The following is a 21,324-nucleotide window of genomic DNA, read 5'->3' on the forward strand; positions in this document are numbered from 1 at the left end:
CTTCCTCAACTTTGAAACTGTATGGCTCTTTTGTGACCATTCAGCCTGTTCTCAACCCTATCCTGACCTGGGTATTGGCAGTGCTAGGAATGAACCCGTGACCTTGTGCTTGCTGGGCAAGTACCAGTGAGCTGCACTCCTGTCCCGAGGCTAAAAGGAACTGAGTTTCTGACCTGGGGGAGGGAGAAGGACAGGGAACCTCTGAAGGTGATGGTCAGGAACCCTTCATCCTTAAAGGGGAGCCACGTCTGCTAAAGCACGGGACTGGATGTTTCCAATAGCACCCAGTTGGGCCTCAGCACCCTCATCAGCCCTGATGGATCTGGAAAGCCTAAAGACCAAACAGTGCTGTGTTGTGGTCTTATCAACCTTGCCTTCTCCTGTCTCAGTGGCTCCATAGCTGACCATAAGGGGCAGTGAAGGAAGGGGAGCCCCACTGGCCAGCTCACCAGCATCTGACTGAGACACATTCCGGCCTAGAGAGGCATACAGGCTAACAGCACTGGGTACACATGCCAGGGGGAAACAAATGGCTGCCTTGTCTGTGTTGGCAGCTGTTTAAAAAAAAACAAAACACTTGTTATTATTCTTAGTTTTTAGCTAAAATCTTGAAAATTACAGTTCATTAGATGGTAAGAATAAAAAAGAAGGCCCTTTGCATAACCATAAAATTTTCTCTTTATTTAAAAACAGTAAGATGTAAACATACAATTCAAAGCCAAGCACAGACTTTACACAGACATCAGGCAGACAGAGGTTCAACCACTAAGCGCAGCAGACATCTGTTTAAACAACTGCGATGCTCACATCCATGTCGTATCAAAATACAAATGTGAAACAAAGCCTTGGAAAAGACACAGTTCATGGACACTTGTGTGTGATTTTGTATTAGTACCTTATAGAGAGAGTGAGAACACCAGTACTCACCCTAGTCTGTCAGCCAAAATGCAGACCTGGTCTGAAAATGTTGCAGCATCATCACTACCTCTGATGCTGCCCAATCTGAGCACTGGCTCTGAGACAGGTTCTCTCCACACAGCCCAGCCTGGCCTTCAATTTGATCCTCCTGCCTCAAGGCTCCTGAGTGCTTAGAACATAGGTGTGCCATCATGCCTCACCCAATCTATTTTAGAGTATTCTTTGCTATGAAAACAACACAATGTCACGGTAGTGATGTAAACAGTGACCCTGCCCCAAGTGAGGCAGAGGATGGACTTGAGGCCTCAGGAATGCTAAGCAAGCGCTCTTCCCCCCTCTGAGATAAAGAACTTCAGTCTTAAAAATACAGTGGAGATTTAGAACTCTGAGGTGACCTGCTCAACCCAGGACCAGTTTTTTGTTCGTGAGCCTACAATGTAATCCAGATGTGTGCGGCTTCCTTCATCACAAGGAAGGAATACTTAGGTCCTGTTGGTGAGCCACACCCACGTGGCTCCAGATAAATTTATGACTAGATCCCAGACTGCATCATCTCCCCAGACAGAAACATGACCTTGAAGAACATGATCCAAGAACACTGCCTTCTGCCTGAACCATGGACAGAGCTGCCATGTCTGTTGGCAGCTAGAAGCAAGGTTACCTTGGGTGCAGCTTAGCTCCATTTAAGGACATTTTATCTACTAAGCACTCAGGTTGAGCAGCAGACTCTAAGCAGATTTACCTTCAAGAACTTCTTAGCTTCAACAAAGAGTAGATAAGAACTAACCACGCCAGTCTGAGGTATACTCTAAAGTGTACCTCAGCGTCCACTAGGGCTTCTCCATAAGTAAAGCCAGACTATCTGTTTCCTTGCACCCTACCGGGTGTCCTTCCAAGCCAATCCTCCAGGGGGAGGTAGGCTGCTGAGGTTTTGCAGACTGCCACACCATAAGTGACTAGCTGTGGCTAAGTCCAAGGTGTGCTGTGTGAGAACTCTGTGCATCTGACTGACTGTACTCCACTCAGCTCAGACAACTGACACTGTGGTGGCATGAAGCTGCAGTCAGCCCCGAGTTCCGCGGCCCTCTGCCCACGAGATGCTCACTGCTGTTTTCTAGGAAGACCCACATGGCCTGGCCGTTAGAAATTTATATCACTATCTATTTTCCTGGCCCTGAATGCATCCTCATGCTGGGAGCTGCCTCTTGGGGAAGGGAAGGTAAACCTGAGCTATTTCAGGAGCTGTAGGTGCTCAGCTCCCCAGGTTATTTAGCCTCTGCCAGGTCTGCACCTTATCTGATACCAATATAACCAATCAAATGACTTAATAATTACTAACCCCTAAAACTTTCCCATATTGGAGGCAGAGGCAGGCAGATATGAGTTCAATGGCAGCCTGGTCCACAAGAGTTCCAGGGCAGCCAGAGCTACAGCATAGTGGGACCCTGTCTCAAAAACCAGACAGAACAAACAGAATACCTTTCCCAGTCTAATTAGTTCACTTGGTAAGGTTATTGCTAGGTTCGGCCTACATGCTTCCACACACATGTTCTTAAAAACTTGCTAGACCCCAGAGGGACAAGCAGAACAATGTTACGACTGACCATAAACGTCACTGGTACTCATGACAGCTTCTGGCGGATCTGGTAGGAGGTAGAGAGTCTGGGTGAACATATCAGGACATCAGTACGAACGGCAACCACAACAAGCTGCCTATTCCTACCTAGAGTAACAAACAGCCCCAGGCACGGAGCCTGGTACCCAGCAGTGCTGCAGTAAGGTCTCTGTGGAATCTCTGCTCTAGTCTTCTAAATGCAGGCCAGCAATCTGATGGCTACTTTTCCTCTCCCTGCTGAAACAGCTACTACAGCTGCAACTGAAAGAGACCTCAACTCCTCCCCCAAGCAGCACAAGCTGGAAGCGGGACAAGACGCTGGGATCACTCCCACTTTTCTCCATCAACCCTCCATGGTCCTATATACAGACCCTTGCAGGAGGCTACCATCAACCACAAATTCTCTTGTTCACCAGCTCTGAAGAGTAACATCAGTGTGTGTGTGTGTGTGTGTGTGTGTGTGTGTGTGTGTGTGTGTGTGTGTGTGTGTGTGTGTATGTGTGAGAGATTCCTACTGGCTGTGGCTAGATTTCAGAGTCCTAAGAATGCTGCAGGGACAGGCCTCTTGCTGAACACTTGTGTTCCAGTTGCCACGTTTCTTCCTGTACACAAGTACAGACCCTGGAAATTGTTTTGTAATTTCTAATTGTTAAAATGTTAAAGAACCGCAGGTTCTAAGTTCTCACGAAGTCTCTGAGGACACCGAGGGAGACTGATCCAAGAGTAAGAGAAAGGAAGCTTGGCATGCATGGTAGACACAGAAGGAACAACCATCAATACCATCGCCACTCCTGCCGTCTTCTTCCTCTGAGGAGTGACAGCTGCGGGCTCAGCTGCAGCCATGCAGAGTCTAAACTGGGTCACTCAGGGCTCTGTCCTTGCTGCCCCTCAAGTCTGGATAGACGCTGTTCTTGAAACAACCCTATGTCAGGACATTAAAGACCCCAACAAACAATCCATTAGACACATGGCACAGGGAAAGAACCTTAATAGGAAATTTCAGAGCAGCTTCTGGAAGCGTCTTAGGGTCTGTGCCCAGTGTGCAGCTACTTTTCAGGGCAGGAAGTGTGGCAGGGTGGCATGTGGTCTGTCTCTCGTGGTGGTACCCAAGTACTAAGACATCATTTCTGAAGTGAGGACCACGAAATGTCTTTTGCCAAGGATATAAAATCAAAGTGGGAAAGTATGTTAAAATAATAATAATAATAATGATTAAAAAAGGATCATCAAGGAGTAAAGCATTTCATGCTCTCTAGTTTCCGCCTCACTCTCCAACCGCACAGCTTCAGAATGTGTGCACTGCAGTCCAAGTCATTAGCACCAATCCTAGGAGACTTACTCTGATGACCCCAGACCACCATTCCAGAATGCTTCAGGTCTCAGCGAAGAGCTAGCAGCCAACTGATAGTGCGTGTCTCCTCCTTAAGCCCACAGAAAAATACCTGTATTCCAAAGATGGAGGGCCTTTGGCAAGAGAGGAAATTCTTAGGCTTTCCACTTGAGCTGCACATGCTTGTAGCACAGAGCTCAAGGACCTCCACTCCACCTTTCTCCATCTTTCTCTAGACCAGCCTTCTCCAGAGGTCTCTAGACCAGCCTTCCCCCAATACTCAGTGAGATGTCGGGATACGTCAGTGTTAGAAATACTGAAGCTTTGATTTAATACTAAAAGGAGACAACATTTCCCCCGTATGTACAAATATCTAGGTTACCACATGGGCATGAAGTGGAGCTGTGATGAGGGCCGGGGTACTTAATCTCCTCTTACACACTAAAGAGCCGGGACAGGAAATCTGATGACACAGGAGATAAAACTAGATGACAATTATTAACTTCTAATAGTCACCTGATCATTTGATACATTAAGATGATTCTATTCTTGGCTTCAAAAATATAGTTTTAGGAAAATGTCTTCCATATGAGTGAAAACCAGTCAATGGGCAATGAGTCTGCTGAGCACACACCAGCCACAAACAGCTGGCCTCATACACTTGAAGGTGTATTGGCATACGCAGTGTCATGCATGTACCAACCAATGTAAGCCCTCTGGAGCTACAGGCAGTCCCAGAACAAAGCAAGGACGAAAACCTAACTCACGAGAAGGTCCTTAGATTCTCTAGAAGAGACCTTTGCGTTCTAGAAGCAGAAGGCTTCTGCTCAAGCTGCTTTAGGCAAGACACTTGGGAAGCAAGTGGTCCTCACCAGGTGGGGAGCTGGGGACGGCTAATGCTCCCCTTACATGACTCAACTCTCTGAATCTAGTCATTTACAAGATCGCCTTCAGTACGTGAAGACGGTGTGTGTGCTGGTGAAATGAGCTCCTAGGATGACCTCCCCCTTCCAGTTAGCAGAGTGTCTCTCCACTGAGCAGCGCCAGGCTCTCTCCAGCGCACCTGCTCTTCAGGCTTCAGGGCACTCTCTTTAGCCAACTTCATGTTCCCGCATCCTCCTCACCGAACTCAGAAGACAGGAGAATCACAGAAAGGACAAGGACTCTGCAGCAACCTCTTAATCCAGTCAGGATCTGCAAGGGAAAGCCAGTGGGACCAAGCATCAGCTTCAGAAAAGGTTGACAAGGTATGGATGACAGACGGAGAACTGAGGTCAACTGAAAGCAGAAACAGAATCCATGCTGCCTTGAGAGAATTAGCAAAAATCAGTACAGACTGAGTTTTAAGTAGAATACTTTTGTTTTCTGTTTACTGTGTTTGATTCTACACACTTGCCTCACTGGCCTGTTTGGTTGGAGTATACGATTAGCAAAGCTCACACCAACAACTGGCATTCTGAGGACTATAGATGCCTGATCTCTTGCTCACACCTAAGACCTTATCTCTAGCTAGTGCTCTCAGAAACAGCAATACGCTAACGTGCACACAGACCAGCCAGGAAGTAGCCTTCAGCGGCTTCTAGAAGAGCCATGCCTGCACCAGTACAGCAACAATGCTGCTTCTCTACACAGCATTACTTGCAGAGCTGCCAGCCAAATACTGCCCTACACACTCCCTTGAGCCAGGCCCTAACACTGGACTGAAGCCCCCATTCCACTGTCAGCTGACATAGCACACACAACAGGCAGCATGCATTAACTGGTTCTGGCTTCACAGTAACTGCAGACAGCACACTTATTTTGCTTGAACCAATGTGATGTGACACTAAGTGGTGTCAAGCCTGACTCCACCCCTACCGCAAGGCTAGGCCAGCACTCACCTTCTGGAACAGGGTGCCTGGCGATGCTGTCATGGAGCAAACACCGCCTGTAGATCAAGCTCTGGCAGGACTGGTAGGTTAGAAAGCACCTGAAAGAAGACAGGTCAGTCAGAGGATGCTCCCTGGGCCCATAGTTATCAGGCAATGCTTTGTGTGGCCAAATCTACACCAGCATTCTCTGAAGAGACACAAAACTTCTCTAGAGAAAGTTCCAGAAGCACTGGGAAACAACAGCTCCATTTGGTCCTCCCTAACTGCATTCTCGGTATCATCAACAGCACTCACATATCATATGCAAAGCCACTCATTACTTTTCAAGATAAGGTATACAGACCATTTTTAAGAGCCCTTAGGTCAGCTGTTCTCAACCTGTAGTTTGAGACCCCAGGAAGGTGCTGAACAATCCTTTCACAGAGGTTATCTAAGACCATTGGAAAACACATATTTACATTATGATTCATAACAGTAGTAAAATTAGTTATGAAGTAGCAATGAAAATAATTTTATGGTTGGGGGTCACCTCAAAATGAGGAACTGTATTAAAGGGTCACAGCATCAGGAAGGTTGAGAACCACTGCCTTAGGTACTGGGGTGGAGAGATAGCTCTGAAGGTAAGAGTGCTCGCTGTGTAAGACTGAGGACCTGAGTCCAGACTCTAGCACCGATGTCACAAGCCAGTTGTATTCCCACTTGCATCTGCAGCCCAGTACAGAGCAGGGCAGAGACAGGAGACTCACTGGGGCTTGTTGCCAGGCAACCCAGCAGAAAAGTGTGAGGTCTAGTCCAGAAAGAGGTTTTGCAGCAAAGGAAGAGAATGGAGACTGATAGAGGACACTTGCTCTACTCCAGATTCTACACACAGAAGTGAACGTAATCCTCAGGCACATAGACCACACACGACGAACAGCCCCACTCCAGGCCCCCTTCTCTTTAGGTACTGAAGACGAAATTCAAACAAACTAATAAATGCCAAAATTCCAAGGAGCAACGGTATTCAGGTAAGCAACTAAAGATTAGAAAATGGGAGGTTGGGGGAGGGACTCCAAAGTTGACCTTGGGACTTAGAGATACAGAAAAAGAGAGTTTACCTGAGAGAAATCATACCAGTGCATTTTGAGACTAACCTTAATCAGAAGAATGAAAAACAACTTCTGTGAAACAACCCACAGATGTGGGAGGTATGGGCAGGCAGTGTTAACTGTGTGTGGGCTCTGAGCTGTTCCCCAATAGCACTCTACCTATAAAATGCAAATCTGCCCTGTGTGTGACCACTGTGAGGACACGGTCACTTGACAGATGTGCATTTGTCCCAATCTGTCTGGCAAGTTGGCTGCTCAGCAGATGCTACTTTGATTATAACTCTAGAGCTCATCCAGTATTAGATTGCTAACTGTCCTCTCCCTTCAAGGAGAAAACGGTCTGGACAAAGTGAAAAAACAAATGTGTCAGTAAGATAATTAACCAGAGAGCGCCCGTATGACTGAGAGCTCCAGCCTCACCTCTGCAAGAGGTGAACCCTGGTTGGGCAGCGGTGGCACACACCTTTAGTCCCAGAATCTGGGAGCAGACGCAAGTGCATCTCTGAGGTTGAGGCCAGCATGGTCTAAAGAGAAACTGTGTTTCAACTCCCCCAATGGAACCCTTGCTGGACATGGTGGCACATGCCTGGGAGGTTGAGGCAGGAGGATTTTTATGTTTGAGGTCAGCCTATGGTAAGATCTGTCAACAAAACAAGAAAGAAAATGAGTAAATGCTTTGCATAGCATAGACCTGCTTAGTTAGATAAACCCGACATGTCTGCTGAGGGTGGCAGACACTGCTTTAGACTCTGCACTCACACAACTGCCTAGTCCAAAGGAAGGGTGTCAGGCAAAGGTATAAAAGCGCCTTGTGTGGTGATGCATGCCTTTGATCTCAGCACTCAGCAGTTTTGTGAGTTCAAGGCCAGCTTGAGCTACAGGACAACTCAGCCTTTAAAAAACAATCAAACGACAAAGAAAAAAGAATGAAATGTGGTCATAAGGAGAAAAAGCAGAGGGATACATAGCACTAGGTTAAGTGTGTGCACATGTGAGAGAAAGCCGAGGGAGCATCAGGAAATCTACTGTGTCCTCAAGTGGGAGAGGGGCCATACTGACCCGAGCATGGTGGCCAGGTTACCTGAGTTCAGAGCAGGAATGAGGGTGTGAAGCAAGAACAGGCTGTGAGGGTCTGCAAGTCACTAAGAGTTTTAGCTTTCCCATCAAAAATGGTTAGTCAGCTCTTGGAGAGCTTTTGTTGGTTTTGGCAGAACTGTGCCTTGCAAATGCTATATGTGTTCTCTCAGGGACCCAGACCCCAGCCCTAGTGGAGAGTACTGAGGACGGACATGACAAGAGCAGACAGAGACTGAGTGTCATGACTGTAACTGCAGAGAACAGACTGAGGGCTCGAGTATGGGAGCAGGAGGCTCAGGTGGAAGATAGCTGCCATCAAGTGCATGAACAGTGTCGGGGGCTAGGGGAGGATTAGAGAGGCGGGGGGGTGGGGTGGGGTGGGGGGTGGGGGTCCATGTGAAGTGAAGCAGGAACACTTAAAGACGCCAAGCAGGCAAGTCTGGACCGAAGCAGATACAAATGTATCTGTATACAACCAATAAGAGAACACTTTAGGAACAGTGGGTGACCAAAGGCTAGGCACTGTGGCGATGACAAGGAAGCTGCACTAGAAATGAAGTCATAGGCTGGAGGAAAAGTTTTGTCTGTCAACCAGATCAGCCCTGGATAGTGGCTCTATGCTACACAAAACTGAAATGTAAGGGTGAGCAGCCTTGGGGGCTTACCGGAGCCAGATGTGCCCATTGGAACAAACAGCTTGCTTGCGATCTGTGAATGGTAAGATCTCCTTACACAGACTGCAGCGCTCAGGGAAGGTCTGCTTGTTCATCTTCTTGGAGATATGTCCAATCAAGACCTGGTAAGACATCCCAGGTGGCAGAGTGAGGAGGAGGAGTAGGGGTTTCTGGGATCGAAGGCTCCTCATAGTGACCAGAGGACTGTGCCAGGACAGTAGAGGCGTGTGCCTCTACAGAAGCTGTCCAAAGAGTTCAAGACCCGCACCTTCAACCAGTGTCAACAGCATAGGAAAGTAAATAGATCCAGCGACCCCAACCTACTTTCTACTCAAAGGAGAAACCTCTAAAAATCAAGGGTCTTACTTCGTTTTAGCTGTTATAGTTTTTAGTTAGGCTGCTTTCACAAGGAAATCCATAATTTCCCTAGGTGAAAACCGTGACGCTTGTAGGAATATATACATGTTTATAATCTTTAAATCCATTTATCTTTCAGATTCTGCTTGTGTATGCACCACTTGTGGACATGTGCCCAGAGGGGCCCTGTAGCTGGAGCTACAGTGGCTGTGACCCACAAAGTGGGTGCCAGACTACCCCTGTAAGAGCAGCAGCTGTTGCACGGCAGACCCTCTCCAGGCCAGTGTGTAGTCTTTTGTCAGGGAGTTCAGACTGCTCACCTTCTGAGGGCTCAAAGACGACTGATCTAGTAGCATCTGCACCCGAGAAAGCCCCAAGTAACCCGGCATGGGAGAAGTAGGTGCTTTCCTTGGCCTTTACTGAGAGTGCTGGGGGCGGGGGGAGGTGTAGGGGAGGTCCTAGACTGAATGCGGGGCCTTGCAAGCACTAGGCAAGGGTTACCGCTGAACCCCATATGTTATGACAGGGTCACCGTAGGCTGTCCAGACAGTGTGGGACTTGCTATACTTACTCCTCCCCTGCGCTTCCGGAACAGCTGGATTAGAGTGCAGGCCTGATCTGATATGAGACTACATTCTTCAGAGACAATATCCGAAAGGCATTTGCCTATCTTATTATTTGCTGAAACACTGCCCCACCCCGTCCTACACTCACGGGGCATCTCACAGGCACGGGGCATCTTACAGGCACGGGTGTGTATACCAACCCTTAAGCCACTCCTTTTACTAATAACTCGTGTCCTTACCAGGTTTGAATGCATTTATGCTTTACTACTTCTGGCAGTTGACAAGATTTAGTAATTTGGGTTAATTAACTCACCCAAATCTCAAAAGGTGACCTTAATCACTAATTTGAGCTAGTCATTTCAATTCTTTAGTAATAATTTACAAATTTTTGTGGACTTTCTTTGTTTTTTGGATAGGGTCTCACCACGTAGCCCTGGCTGTCTTGGAATTCTCATGTAGACAGGGCTGACCTCAAACTCAGTGATCTTCCTGCCTTTGCCTCCTAAACACTGGGATTGGAGGCACGTGCACCACCACGTCCAACTTAATTTACGAATTTAAATACTTCTTGGTCTAAATTTTTTGGCTTTCAGCATTCTCATTTATAGTACTTCACATCAAGGACCTCTATCCAAGAGCTAGGAGAAGGGAAGTGGGGCAACTGGGAATGAAAACAGTTTGTGAGATGTATATTGCATGCCCAGAAGTCACGGAACATCCAAAACTGCAGTAAAATCAACACCATAGGCTGAAAGGTCTCTGTATGAAGCATAACTGGATTCTCAGGACACACAAGTCCTTCTTTTAATTAGAACTGAGATGCTATGAGAAAGTAGGGTACAGTCTTTCCATTGTTTTTATACTGGCTTAGCCAGAACCACATAGCCATGTTAGACACGCTGGGTGTCTGAGTCCAGAACACTCTAAACAGGAATCCTAAAGGTAAGGACGAACACTACAACCCTCCCTAAAGGCTTCTGCTAGTATGTCACAAATTATTTCTAGTAATTCCAGCCAATTGCATGTCAGTGAAAAACAATATTCTTCCAGACAATTTAGAACGCAGGAAACAGTTTGAACATTTACTTTTAAAGAAGAAAAGTTGCATATATGACCAGTACCTCTTAAAAAAAAAAAAGATTTATTTATTATATGTGAGTACACTGTAGCTGTCTTCAGACACACCAGAAGATCCCATTACAGACGGTTGTGAGCCACCATGTGGTTGCTGGGATTTGAACTCAGGACCTCTGGAAGAGCAACCAGTGCTCTTAACTGCTGGGCCATCTCTCCAGCCTGACCAGTACCTCTTACTGTGTTCAGGATCACAGCAACTGTCCTGTGGGCAGCAGTTTCAGGGGCAGAGACATTCACTGTGAATAACTTGGCAGGGACAAAACTATCTGGACTTCTTGTTTCCAGCAAGCCTTTAGTCAGTGAGCGCCAATCTCCAGAAAGGAACCCTTGTGATTTAACCCCAATGCTTAGCCTGTTAGTTGGTAGGGAGCTCTTTAGGAATTGCTGTTCTAATGTTGTTCCTGTGACCAAGCCTGGGAGGTTAGGTAACAGTTGCTTTATGCAAGAGTCTTCAGAACCCACAGGATGATAGCCTGTGGAAGGAACCTTACTGAGGAGCACATCCTACCATATTCCTTAAGCTTGTAGCCTTCCTGACCTCTGGGGAAACCTTGACATCTGTGGAATACACTGCAGACAAGACTACTACATTTTCCCAGTACCAAAATAACATAACAACCCAGTTTAAAAAAATAAGTTGGACTTAACAATTGTTTTCTTTACAATATCCAACCTCAAGCCTTTCAAATAGAAAACATGCACCACAATAAACCTTTGTAAAAATGACGAAGACAGTATGGGGGAGCATCTCCACTGCTATGACTGTCTATCATACCCCATTTGCCACTGCAGACTCTTTAGCTCATCCACAGCCTGAAAATGTCATCTGGCCGACCCCGCAGAGCTCTCCGGGGCACATGAAGGGAGAGTGTGTCCTCAGCATCATCCAGACTTCCCATCTACTCCCTTTGTGCCGCATGCCAATCAGTTACCTTAATAATTCCAATGCAAAGCCAAACCAAGACCCTTCTACCTAGGGAGACAGATGGCTCAGCTGTGACAGACACTTACCTGTGCTGTTCTGTCATCATAATCTTCATCAGACATGAGAAAGTTGCAGAGCCCTCTGGTGGGGATGCTGGTGTTCTCCGTGATCCAGGTGTGCAGGTACACTTCTCCGAGGACCCGCTTCATGTGCTCCCTGGTCAGGTGCATCTCCACAGCCTCAATCTTCCCTTGGATCTCAAGGAGCTTCTCCTCTATGGGTTCACGGCCTCCGGTGTCTCCCACGGCAGTGAGTGAATCCTCAGGAGTCTCCTCCGTGTCACCACCCTCTTTGCTCTTCTCCTGCAGGCCAGCCTTCGTCCCCTGCTTGGAAGTACCTTCCTCTTGCTGCTCATCCTCACCATCGCCCATCCCAGGTGAGTCAACCAGTAAGATTTTTGAGTCCTCATGGGTGGGTTTCCATAAGGCCTCGGATGGGGATTTCTGCATTGACTGATACAAAATCCTTAGGAGGAAAAGCTTAAAACGCCAAAAATAGGTAACCCCACTGCTTTCAATCTTTTTTTCCAAAGCTTCATGTAAAAACTGAGGAATATGTTTATCTTTTAAAATTTTCCAGCGGACTAAGTCAATCAAGTCTACCTGCTTAAAGAGATTCTGAACTGAAGACTCCAAGAGCTGAGCAGCTGCCTCTTCAAAGGTCTTGAGAGTAACAAACTGAACCTGGTAGTTCTTGTTCACTGGATGGAGGCCATTGACCATGCCCTCAGTGGTGATGATGGCCAGGTAAGCACCACAGGGGCTCACTGCAATGCCGTGAGTCCTCACTGAGCCAAATACATCTGAGAGCTTAATCAGCTGGTGTTCAAATTTTAATGCAACATCTGTGAAGATGGGAATCAACTGCCTCACCTTTCCGTCACTAGAGCAGGTGTACACGGTTCCGTTCTGCTTGTCTGCGGTAATGGAGACGATGGGCAGCGAGTGAAGGCCTGTGACGTGGGAATTGTGAACATTCAGACCCGCCTTGGAGATCAGAAGAAGACACCAGAACACATAGGAGCCTCTTGCGGCCACCACTAAGCTACAGCTACACTTCTGGTAAGGGTGATAAAGTGGCACACATTTGATGCTGTGCACAGGCAACTTGTCCATCTCTTTCCACAAGACAACAGGCTGCCGTAAAGTAAAGTAGCCTTTGACTGCTTTGAGATTGACAGGGAGAATTTTTACGGGTCCAAAAGCACTGCCTACAATAAGGCCACTCATCTTCCTATTGCTGTGCTCATATTCCCACCAAAACAAGACACTGGGGGAGCTGATTCCTGACTCAATAGTGTTGCACGAAGAGATGGACTCCTTGCCCACAAACGGCAGCTGGAACTGCCACACAGCTATATTCCCGTTCTCAAAGAGGACGGCCAGGAGCACGCTGCTCACATCCCGGCACTCGTTGTTGTGCTTGACCTGCTGAGTGGTACAGATACTCGACCATTCCATTCTGACTGGGGTCTGCATGCTGTGTCTCCTCTGAAACTCAGCAAAATCCCCAAGGTTTCCCTCAGGAGCCTCATTTTTAGACAGTCTATAACTGGTCTCATAAAGACGGTCTCCATAAATCTCAGTCAGATCAACCAGCTGAACCCATTGGAGTCTGTTGAGGTTTACCTGCACGGTCAGGCGATTGTCCATGGTCAGCGCTGCCAAGAGGCACCTGCCATTTGCATCACAACCCATGGGAGACCAGCTAGTGTATTTGAAACCCCGCATTGGGGGCAATGCCTTCCCCTCAGGGTTGAACATCCTGTCCAGCATGAAAGTCTGGCTGATGGTGGGGTCTTTAGAGGAAGCAAACTTTTCCTTGCACTCAGCAACTTCTGTTTTCGAGCCAACCTGAAAATAAGAGATAGAGAAGCTCTCAGATAATATCTACCCATAGTACCTGCATTAACACACAAAATAATTTTATATCACACACACTATATTACTACACATTATACTAATTCTGCTAACTTTGGCATTATGTACATTTAAAAGATCAAACCACCAGGTGTGGTGCTGCACACCTGCTAATCCAAGCACACTGGAAGCTAAGGCGAGAAGATCATATGTTTAACCAGCCGAAGCTAGGTAGAACAACTATCCCCAAACAAAACAAAACAAACAATAATGATTTAAAAAACGAAGCATGTTTAAAGATTAAATGTTCACTTACGGGGGTGGGGATTTAGCTCAGTGGTAGAGCACTTGCCTAGCAAGCGCAAGGCTCTGGGTTCGGTCCCCAGCTCCGAAAAAAAGAAAAAGAAAAAAGAAAAATGTTCACTTACTCAAAGAAATAGCTTTTGAAAAACTAACTTAAAGTAAATGTGACTATGCACCACTTGTCTATATTCCCTTTAGAATTGGCCTATGGAGTTAACATTTGATCCAGAGTGAGAGGAACACTTAGCTGAGCCAGTTACAAACAACAGTAGTTTTAAAAGTTAGGGAACTATGAACTTATAGTCGAGATAAAACAAAGTTCCAGCCCAATCCCAGCCTCTTTATTCATTTTACCATGCCACGCCCCCTCACCTTGTTGAGGTAAGGGCTGTCTTGTTTCTGTTGTACTTGTGTACTCCAGGTTAGCTAGCTGGTCAGCTTCCTCCTGATTCTTCACCTCTGCCTTCCATCTAACTAAAGGAATGTTGGGATTAAGACACAAGCCATCACACTGGGCTTTCCATTTCCATGTGTGTTCTAGAGATTTAACCAAAGTCACCAAGTCTGTGCTTTTTACCTGCTAAACCTTACAGAACAACTCTAGGCGTTTTAATCTGCAGCTTTTTTTTTTTTTTTTAAAACAAACCACACACATTGCCTTGTCTACTACTCTACTACTCTTGCTATCAGTCAGCTGGCTCCTATCAAACTTCTCTATTCCAACCACTACTTTTCCTGGCCACCTTGCCTGACTTGCTCCTGCCCACCTATCTTTGCACGTCTAATCTTAGGAGGCCTTCTCAGATCATTCTAGCTTTGTTTTATCACCCCCCTCTCTGGGTCTGTAACATGTATCATGTGTTCAGCCAAATGATGAAAGCTCTGTAAAAAGATTTTAAAGAGACAGTAAAGACAGGGGAAGTTATGACTAAAATTAAAGCCAGGACTGAATCAAAAAGAACATAGGTTGATCTAAAGATATTCCTAGCACACACACTGAAAGTAGGAAGAACACTATTGTTTTTAGAGAGATGGATAAAAAGCATGGTGGTGCACATCTGTAATCAGAGTCAGTAGCTATCACCCCAGCAAGTTCCAGGACAGCTGCGGGTATGTGACCAGACTTTTATTTCAAATAGCCAAAGAAAATAAAGGAGAACAGTGAAAAAGTACAAGTTTCCATTTTGATTTTAGTGCCACTCTTCTTAAAGAAATGTGATCTTGGAAATGGAAAGAGTAGGGCATGATTACAAGGAAGTCCAAATCCCTTTAGTATATGGAGTTATTAAAAGTGACTTGATGGTAAATTCCCACGCACTGAAGTAATGCTCTGGACACAGTAAAACTTGGAAAATAACCACTAGGAACCCGTGCATGCATCCTAGCAGTGTGAACCAGCACAGACACCACTTTTAAAAGATCTTTAAGTGTATGCGAGCTATTAAGGCTACTCAGTAACAGCGTTCCTCAATGTACTAGCATTGAACACTATGTGAGGTAGCAGTGAAGCGGGGGACATGGTTTATCAGTAAAGAGTTTGCCTTACAAACACAGGAATGGAATTCATTTTACTCCTGTTAAGAAGCTAGGTACAGGGGTTGGGGATTTAGCTCAGTGGTAGAGCACTTGCCTAGCAAGCGCAAGGCCCTGGGTTCGGTCCCCAGCTCCGAAAAAAAGAAAAAAAAAAAAAAAAGAAGCTAGGTACAGTGCATACCTGTAATCTTACTGAGGTGGAGGTGGCAGGTTCCTAGAGCTTAAGCCAACTTTTCCTAAAAGCCACTACAGAACACTATCCTAAAGTGCTCCTACCAAAGATTTCTATGGACAGTTAAGTTCTGAAAATGCTTACTATTACCCACCACTCCTCCTAGAAGTATCCAAGATAATAACTTACGTATAACTGATAATGTTTGACTGTGATTTAACAGAATCATAAGAGCATCAGCTTCAAAAAACGGTTCAGTGTTTAGTGCTTTAGCTGTTCTACATATTAAAAACCTTCCCCTAGGCTACAAATTATCTGCTATTGAGTTGAGGCAATAACTAGCTGGACAAGACTGAACAGATTTAAATCTTTAGGGATGATCAGTAGTAGGGCACAGAAGAACTGGTGATTTCTTTATAGTTATACCATTGCAACAATGGAGGCCTCTCATGTAAACTCCTTATCAATTGGAGGGCTACATAAAGATTTTCTACTGCTATTTAAACAGTGTGGCAATGTCAAATGTAGCAAAATGTCAGCCAATTTCTCAGACTCTTAGTATCACCTTCAGATCCACATATACATTGCTTCTTGGCCTTTTGGCTAAGATCAAGTGCAGATCCACATATACAACATTAACCTAGGCTTTTCCTCAAGCCTGGAAAGCATGAAGGAAAGATGAAGAACCTGAGGACATTAGAGTATGAAGGCATTAACTCAGTGTCAGACATTAAGTGATAGTGCTATATGCTATGTGATGTCTTATGTATCAAACTTAAAGCTCCATAAAGTCTAAACAAGGTAGTCTTTACTATTCTTGTCTTATAGTTAGGTCTATCTTGTGCCAAAGCCCAGTCTCTTAACCCCCATTTTTATCCTCAGCCCTGCAATCATCTGCTTACCTCCAGCCCAAGCAGTCTCATACTCTTAAACTACACTAGATCATTCTATCCTCATGAACTGAAACAGCACTCAAGAAACTTCCTGGACTAACCTTCCTAGTCTCTAAACTGGTGTCACTTTCTTGACTCTAGAAAGAATTCTTCAGCTCTAGGCAATCCATCAATACTCAAGCAACAGTCACACTGTTCCACTTACGATGGGAGATCTATGACGGGATGCCTTGCTTGCCACCTTGAGTGGCCTTTCTGAGCTTCCTGATAAACCAAACACTGCCATTTCTTAGGACTGCTACAGACTCAGTGATCTTCCCTGATGTGTCTCCCCACTCCTATTCCTTTCACCAAACTCAGTCAGTTTTTACCATCTAGGTGCAGATTTTCCCTAACTGGCGGGCACTGGAATATCCACTGAAGCAATCCTTTCAGCAGAGGGTGCAGCTGTCCAGAGCACCTTTCTTCCGTTTCCCTCCCTATGTGTATCACTTAAATGGTACTACAGCACTATCAGTGTACATTTGAATCATTTCATTCAGTTGTTCTTTAAGAAGAGCTTACATGGCTCACTCAGTCAAGCTGGCTAATTAAATCTGTAAGCCTGTAGTAATTCCAGACAAGATTATCAAGCTCAAGATGCTATTAGAAAGAAAGGAAGGAAGAAAGAAAGAAAGAAAGAAAGAACAAAAACATTATCCACATTCAACATTGTATTTGAAATTTGAATCAAGTGTGCTAAAAAGAGCTCATGAGGGCTACTCAAATGGTACCGTGACTAACTGCCTAGATTTGGAATGACTGTCTAGAAGAGTATTGAACAACTTTACTTTCAAGTAAGCATACCGCTATATGCACATATAGCTTTTTAGCACTCCTTGCTATTAGACTACATTATTTGTTCATGACCTGCCAAAGGATGTAGGTTCCTTGAGAGCAGGGGCTGTCTACTCTGATTTATCCTAGAACTTGGTGGACACCTACTCAACTTGATTGATTGCATACTGTATATACATACAGAAGTAGAAATAAAAGTAAGCTTTTGCACTTCTAGGCTATGAAAAGAAACATTGCTCACTAAAGTAAACCATGTTTGAAAATGTACATTTATAAAACAAAACTTTAGAAACCCTAAAGTTCGGGAGCAAACTTGGGTTATATGAAGTTGAAGGCACTAAATTTAGAGTTTAGAAATCTAAGCACTGGATGCTCTCCGAGGTTTTAGTTTTCATCCAACTTCCAAAGATTTAGAGCTGTCTACTCAAGGAGATTCAAGGACCGTTCACAATGAAACTGTCAAACAGGTAAGACAACGAAATAGACCAGTTTTTCTTCTAAAAGCAAAAGTGGCGCGAGAGGAGAGCGCTTGCAATACAGTATAAAAAACAAAGCCAGCCCAGGGCCTCTGGGAATTGGCCCCAGACAATAGGAGCAACGGTAGAGACAGGTCAGGGGTTGGGTCATTGGGGGTGGAGTCACAAGAGTCCCAGAAAAACCGGGACAAACGGCGATAGTTGTTCCACCAAGCAAGAAGGAATAGAATAGATAGCGGATCCTGGCTCGGGGCGGGGGGTGTCTATTAACAGCGCAAAAGCTTTCAAGGCTTTTAAAAAGCTGCGGCAATGCTAGTCCTTTCATTCTTCAGAGTTGGATGCGCAGGGAATCCTAGAGTCAGGTGCAGGTCGGGCTACCTTTGGGATCCGTGGCGCGTCCGCGGGAGAACCGGTGGAGGTGACTTACCTTGAGGAGGCAGCTGTTGAGAGGAGCGGGTACCGAGGTGCGGTGGATCACCAGGTCCTGGCCTGGGTTGTGCACATCGCAGATAAGCTCTAGCACGGCGATGCTGCGGGCCGTGGACACAGACACACGGTGGTCCTCAGACCAGGAGAGCGGCTCCAACCCGCTCACAGCGTACTGCAGCTTCACGGCAGGCTCCCGCCGAGTCACCATGAGGCGAAACGAGGCGCTGGGCCCCGGGGCCGCGTCGGCAGCCGCCTCCTTCCCGCCCCCTTCGTCCTTCTCCTCTGCGGGCGACGAAGGTTCGTCGGCCTTGGGCCCCACCCGGGCTTGGTCCGCCTCGCTCATCTTACTCCGGGCGAGGAGGTCGAGTTACCGGGCACACCGAGCGCTCGCCACCGTCGCTCGGCCGCTCCCAGAGCCCTCCGCGGCCGTTCGATCCCCGCAGGTCCCGAGCGCCACTGAGCCAGAAAGGACCCCGTCGTTGCTAGGCAACGCCACCCTGCTAGGTGGCCGCAGAACTGCCTGTCTGGAAAGTGCGCTCCGGGAGAGCTGACCCGCGGCGCGCCTGCGGACAAGCGGAGAAGGTGGGAGCTTCAGCGAGTCACTTTTCCTAGAGACTGGGTGCTAGGCCCGACTAAGAGCCCACGGGAGAGTGAGTTTCCGTGGGTGACTGAAATACTGCGAAGACCAGCGTGGTGGCTGAGGGAGTTCCCGCTGGGTGGGCGGCGCGCGGCCTCTTCCGGTTTCGGAGGAGTTCGGGGCCTCTTGTCTCCGGCCGGTGCCTGCAGCCTTGGCTCCCGGACCCGGAAGGGGCGGCGGCGGACGGGCAACAGCTGCGAAGAATCTTACTCTCCACGTGCTGCTCGGGCCTCCTGCTCGGTCTGTGGCTCTGAGCTCGGACTTTGGCTACAGCCTGAAGCTCTCTCCGACCGGCCTCCCAGGACGTGCTTCGGACGCACCCACACCAAGATGAGGCGGGTGAGTACAAACCCAACCCGGGAGCTGCAGCACTGATCAGGATTGGGTTCTTCAAGGTGTCTAGAGGGACTGGCGGACAGCTCTCGGAAACACGTGGATGAACCGCGAACCCCACCTTGGGGGCAAGAGACCGGCGGGCTCCAGAGAACTTAGTTAGACAGGTTATGATCGGAGGCTGTAGTAACTAGTCAAGTTCCTGAGACTAAATGGGAGGACTAGTCAGCGTAAGGATTGGAGGCTGGGTGTATGCAAGCTGGGAAATAATGCCTGAGACATGAGCTTTGACAGGTCTTAACTGCCGGGAGCCACGTCTTCTGCTGGCAAGAAGGGTCAAATCTGTTAGGAATGGAGACCGGACTCATTTCTTTGAAGAACTTTTTAAACTGGAGGTTTTCATCCACGTGTCAGGAAAAAAATATACAGTCATTATAATCCGTTCCCTAGAGAGGAGAAAAGTAACTCCTACAGCAAAAAGATGGTTTTAGGGTAGCTGGTTTGTCTTCTTGACAGTCTAGGAAGATGTGATAGGCTTTACCCCCTCACTCAAAAAATAATAATCTAATGCCAGTGAAACTGAAATGCAAATTGCCAGCCAGTTTCAGGTCAACCAGTGTTGTTAACCTCCATTGACTAACACCCACTGCCTAGTTTCACCTTGGTAGAAGGAAGGAGGGACCTTATTAAGGGTCCTTGGATGGTTAGAAGTAAGGAGTCTTCAGCAAGCCGGCCATTGGGATAGCTGAATCTATGTGGGAGGAAAAATACAGATAATCTTCAGAATAGTGGAGGAGGGGGCATAAGATTTATAGTAGAGTAGACCTGGGCTATTGTAGATGTCAGTTTTGGAACACAGTAGTAGCTATTAGAGATGGAACACGGTACCCTGTATGACTTTGGGGGAGTTAGTCTCTCCTCTCCATAAATAGGAACACTAATTTGTTTCTTAGAATATTGTTAGGAGGCTCCAATGGGATAATACCAGCAATGACTGCATATTGTCAGGTCCTTAGAGGCAGTTGCTACTTTGCCAGTCATAGAAATAAAAGCAGCTTTGCTTGTTTCCATTTGAGGAAGTATGTGGCTGCCTTAGGTCAGCAGCATTGGATATGCCCAGCCCTGGAGAAGGAACTTGTACCTTGCTCACCTAGTATACAAGGCTTTTGAGTTCCATCCTCAATTATACAAAAAGAAAAAGAAGAAAAGAAAGAAATCCAAAATTTTATTGAGTGAACGGATTATCTGTTGTTTCAAAGGTGATTAAGAGGGTGTGGTGGCACATGCCTTTAATCCCAGCACCGAGGAGAGGTACAGGCCTTTGGGTCTCTGAGTTTGAGACCATAATGAGTTCCTGGACAACTAGGGCCACATAGTGAGGACTTCTCTAGAAGAAGAGGAGGAGGAGGAAAAAGAAAAAAGAAGAAGAAAGAAGAGACAGAAAGAAGTGGTGGTGGTGGTGGTGGTGGTAGTGGAGGAGGGTGATAGAGGCCAGTGAGATGGCTCAGTGGGTGAAGGGGCTTGTTGCTGAGCCTGATGTCCTGAGTTTAATCCCTAGGATTCATGTAAAGGGGGAAAGAGAACTCACAGTAGTTGGGTGACCTTCACATGCTGACTGACATATGTACTCACACACAAACCAATAGATACTGTAGGTACCCATCGAAGCCTTGATGTCTGTGCTTTGGTTTATATATCCAAGTGGGAGTGGAAGATGTACTGAGCAGATTTGCTTAAGCAAAAAACTTAACAAGGGAACTGGGGTGGATAGCTAATAGACTAGATTTGGAAGACCCTTCACAGCTTAAATTGGATTGCTCTGTCTTAATACTATGCAAAAATTTTTTTCTTAAGGATGTTTTCTGATTATTAAAGTATACAGTTTCATTTAAGAAAAATCAGAAGATACAACCCTACCTATAGTCAACATTCCCAGAAATAACTTCAGCATTTTGATATATAGCCTTTAAAGAAACATAACTATGTGATTTTTTTTTTTCTAGCCAGATAGGCTATAGTTAATCAGGCATCTCAGCCTTATCTTCATGAAAGAGCATGGTGCATTTTGGGAATTTAAGAAAGATTGGCAAAGGGTAAAGGCTGAGAGATCTGGAAGTTTCCTAGATCTCCCCGGAGATTTTTCAGGGTTAGCCTAGCAGTAGTGAAGAACCTGCTTCAATTCAGCACTTGTTTTGTTTATGATGTGATCTTACTCTAGCCTGGTGCCTGGAACT

At 46.4% G+C, this 21,324-nt stretch overlaps 2 protein-coding genes across 10 annotated transcripts in view; one reads left to right on the forward strand and one right to left on the reverse strand.

Moving 5' to 3' along the window:
* Positions 1–660: 660 nt before the first annotated feature.
* Gtf3c4 (general transcription factor IIIC subunit 4) lies at positions 661–18,593 on the reverse strand. Of its 6 annotated transcripts, none has more exons than XR_005501984.2 (6): positions 18,119–18,593; positions 11,645–13,471; positions 8,565–8,695; positions 5,744–5,832; positions 4,927–5,057; positions 661–3,455 (listed from the first exon to the last, which is right to left on the reverse strand). XR_005501984.2 is itself a non-coding variant. In XM_039105865.2 (6 exons), the coding sequence occupies exons 1-5, from the start codon at positions 18,461–18,463 to the stop codon at positions 4,993–4,995; spliced, it is 2,457 nt and encodes an 818-aa protein (XP_038961793.1). In that variant the 5' UTR covers positions 18,464–18,593; the 3' UTR covers positions 661–3,455; positions 4,988–4,992. The 6 variants fall into 6 exon arrangements, 4 of the variants coding, with proteins under 4 accessions (XP_038961793.1, XP_063140630.1, XP_006233933.1 ...); XM_039105865.2 differs by having other exon boundaries at positions 4,988–5,057; XR_005501985.2 differs by lacking the exon at positions 8,565–8,695 and having other exon boundaries at positions 4,988–5,057.
* A 19-nt stretch (positions 18,594–18,612) lies between these two features.
* Positions 18,613–21,324, forward strand: part of Ddx31 (DEAD-box helicase 31) — a 64,722-nt gene continuing 62,010 nt past the window's right edge. The window contains exon 1 of one of the 4 annotated variants that reach the window (XR_010064644.1): positions 18,613–19,096. Coding sequence is in view for 2 of the 4 variants with exons in the window: in XM_063283927.1 (XP_063139997.1) it covers positions 19,088–19,096 (9 nt within the window). In the remaining 2 variants the exon portion in view is untranslated. 4 annotated transcript variants of the gene reach the window in all.

The sequence above is a fragment of the Rattus norvegicus genome, chromosome 3, assembly GCF_036323735.1.
Source record: "Rattus norvegicus strain BN/NHsdMcwi chromosome 3, GRCr8, whole genome shotgun sequence".
Taxonomy (NCBI): Eukaryota; Metazoa; Chordata; class Mammalia; order Rodentia; family Muridae; genus Rattus; species Rattus norvegicus.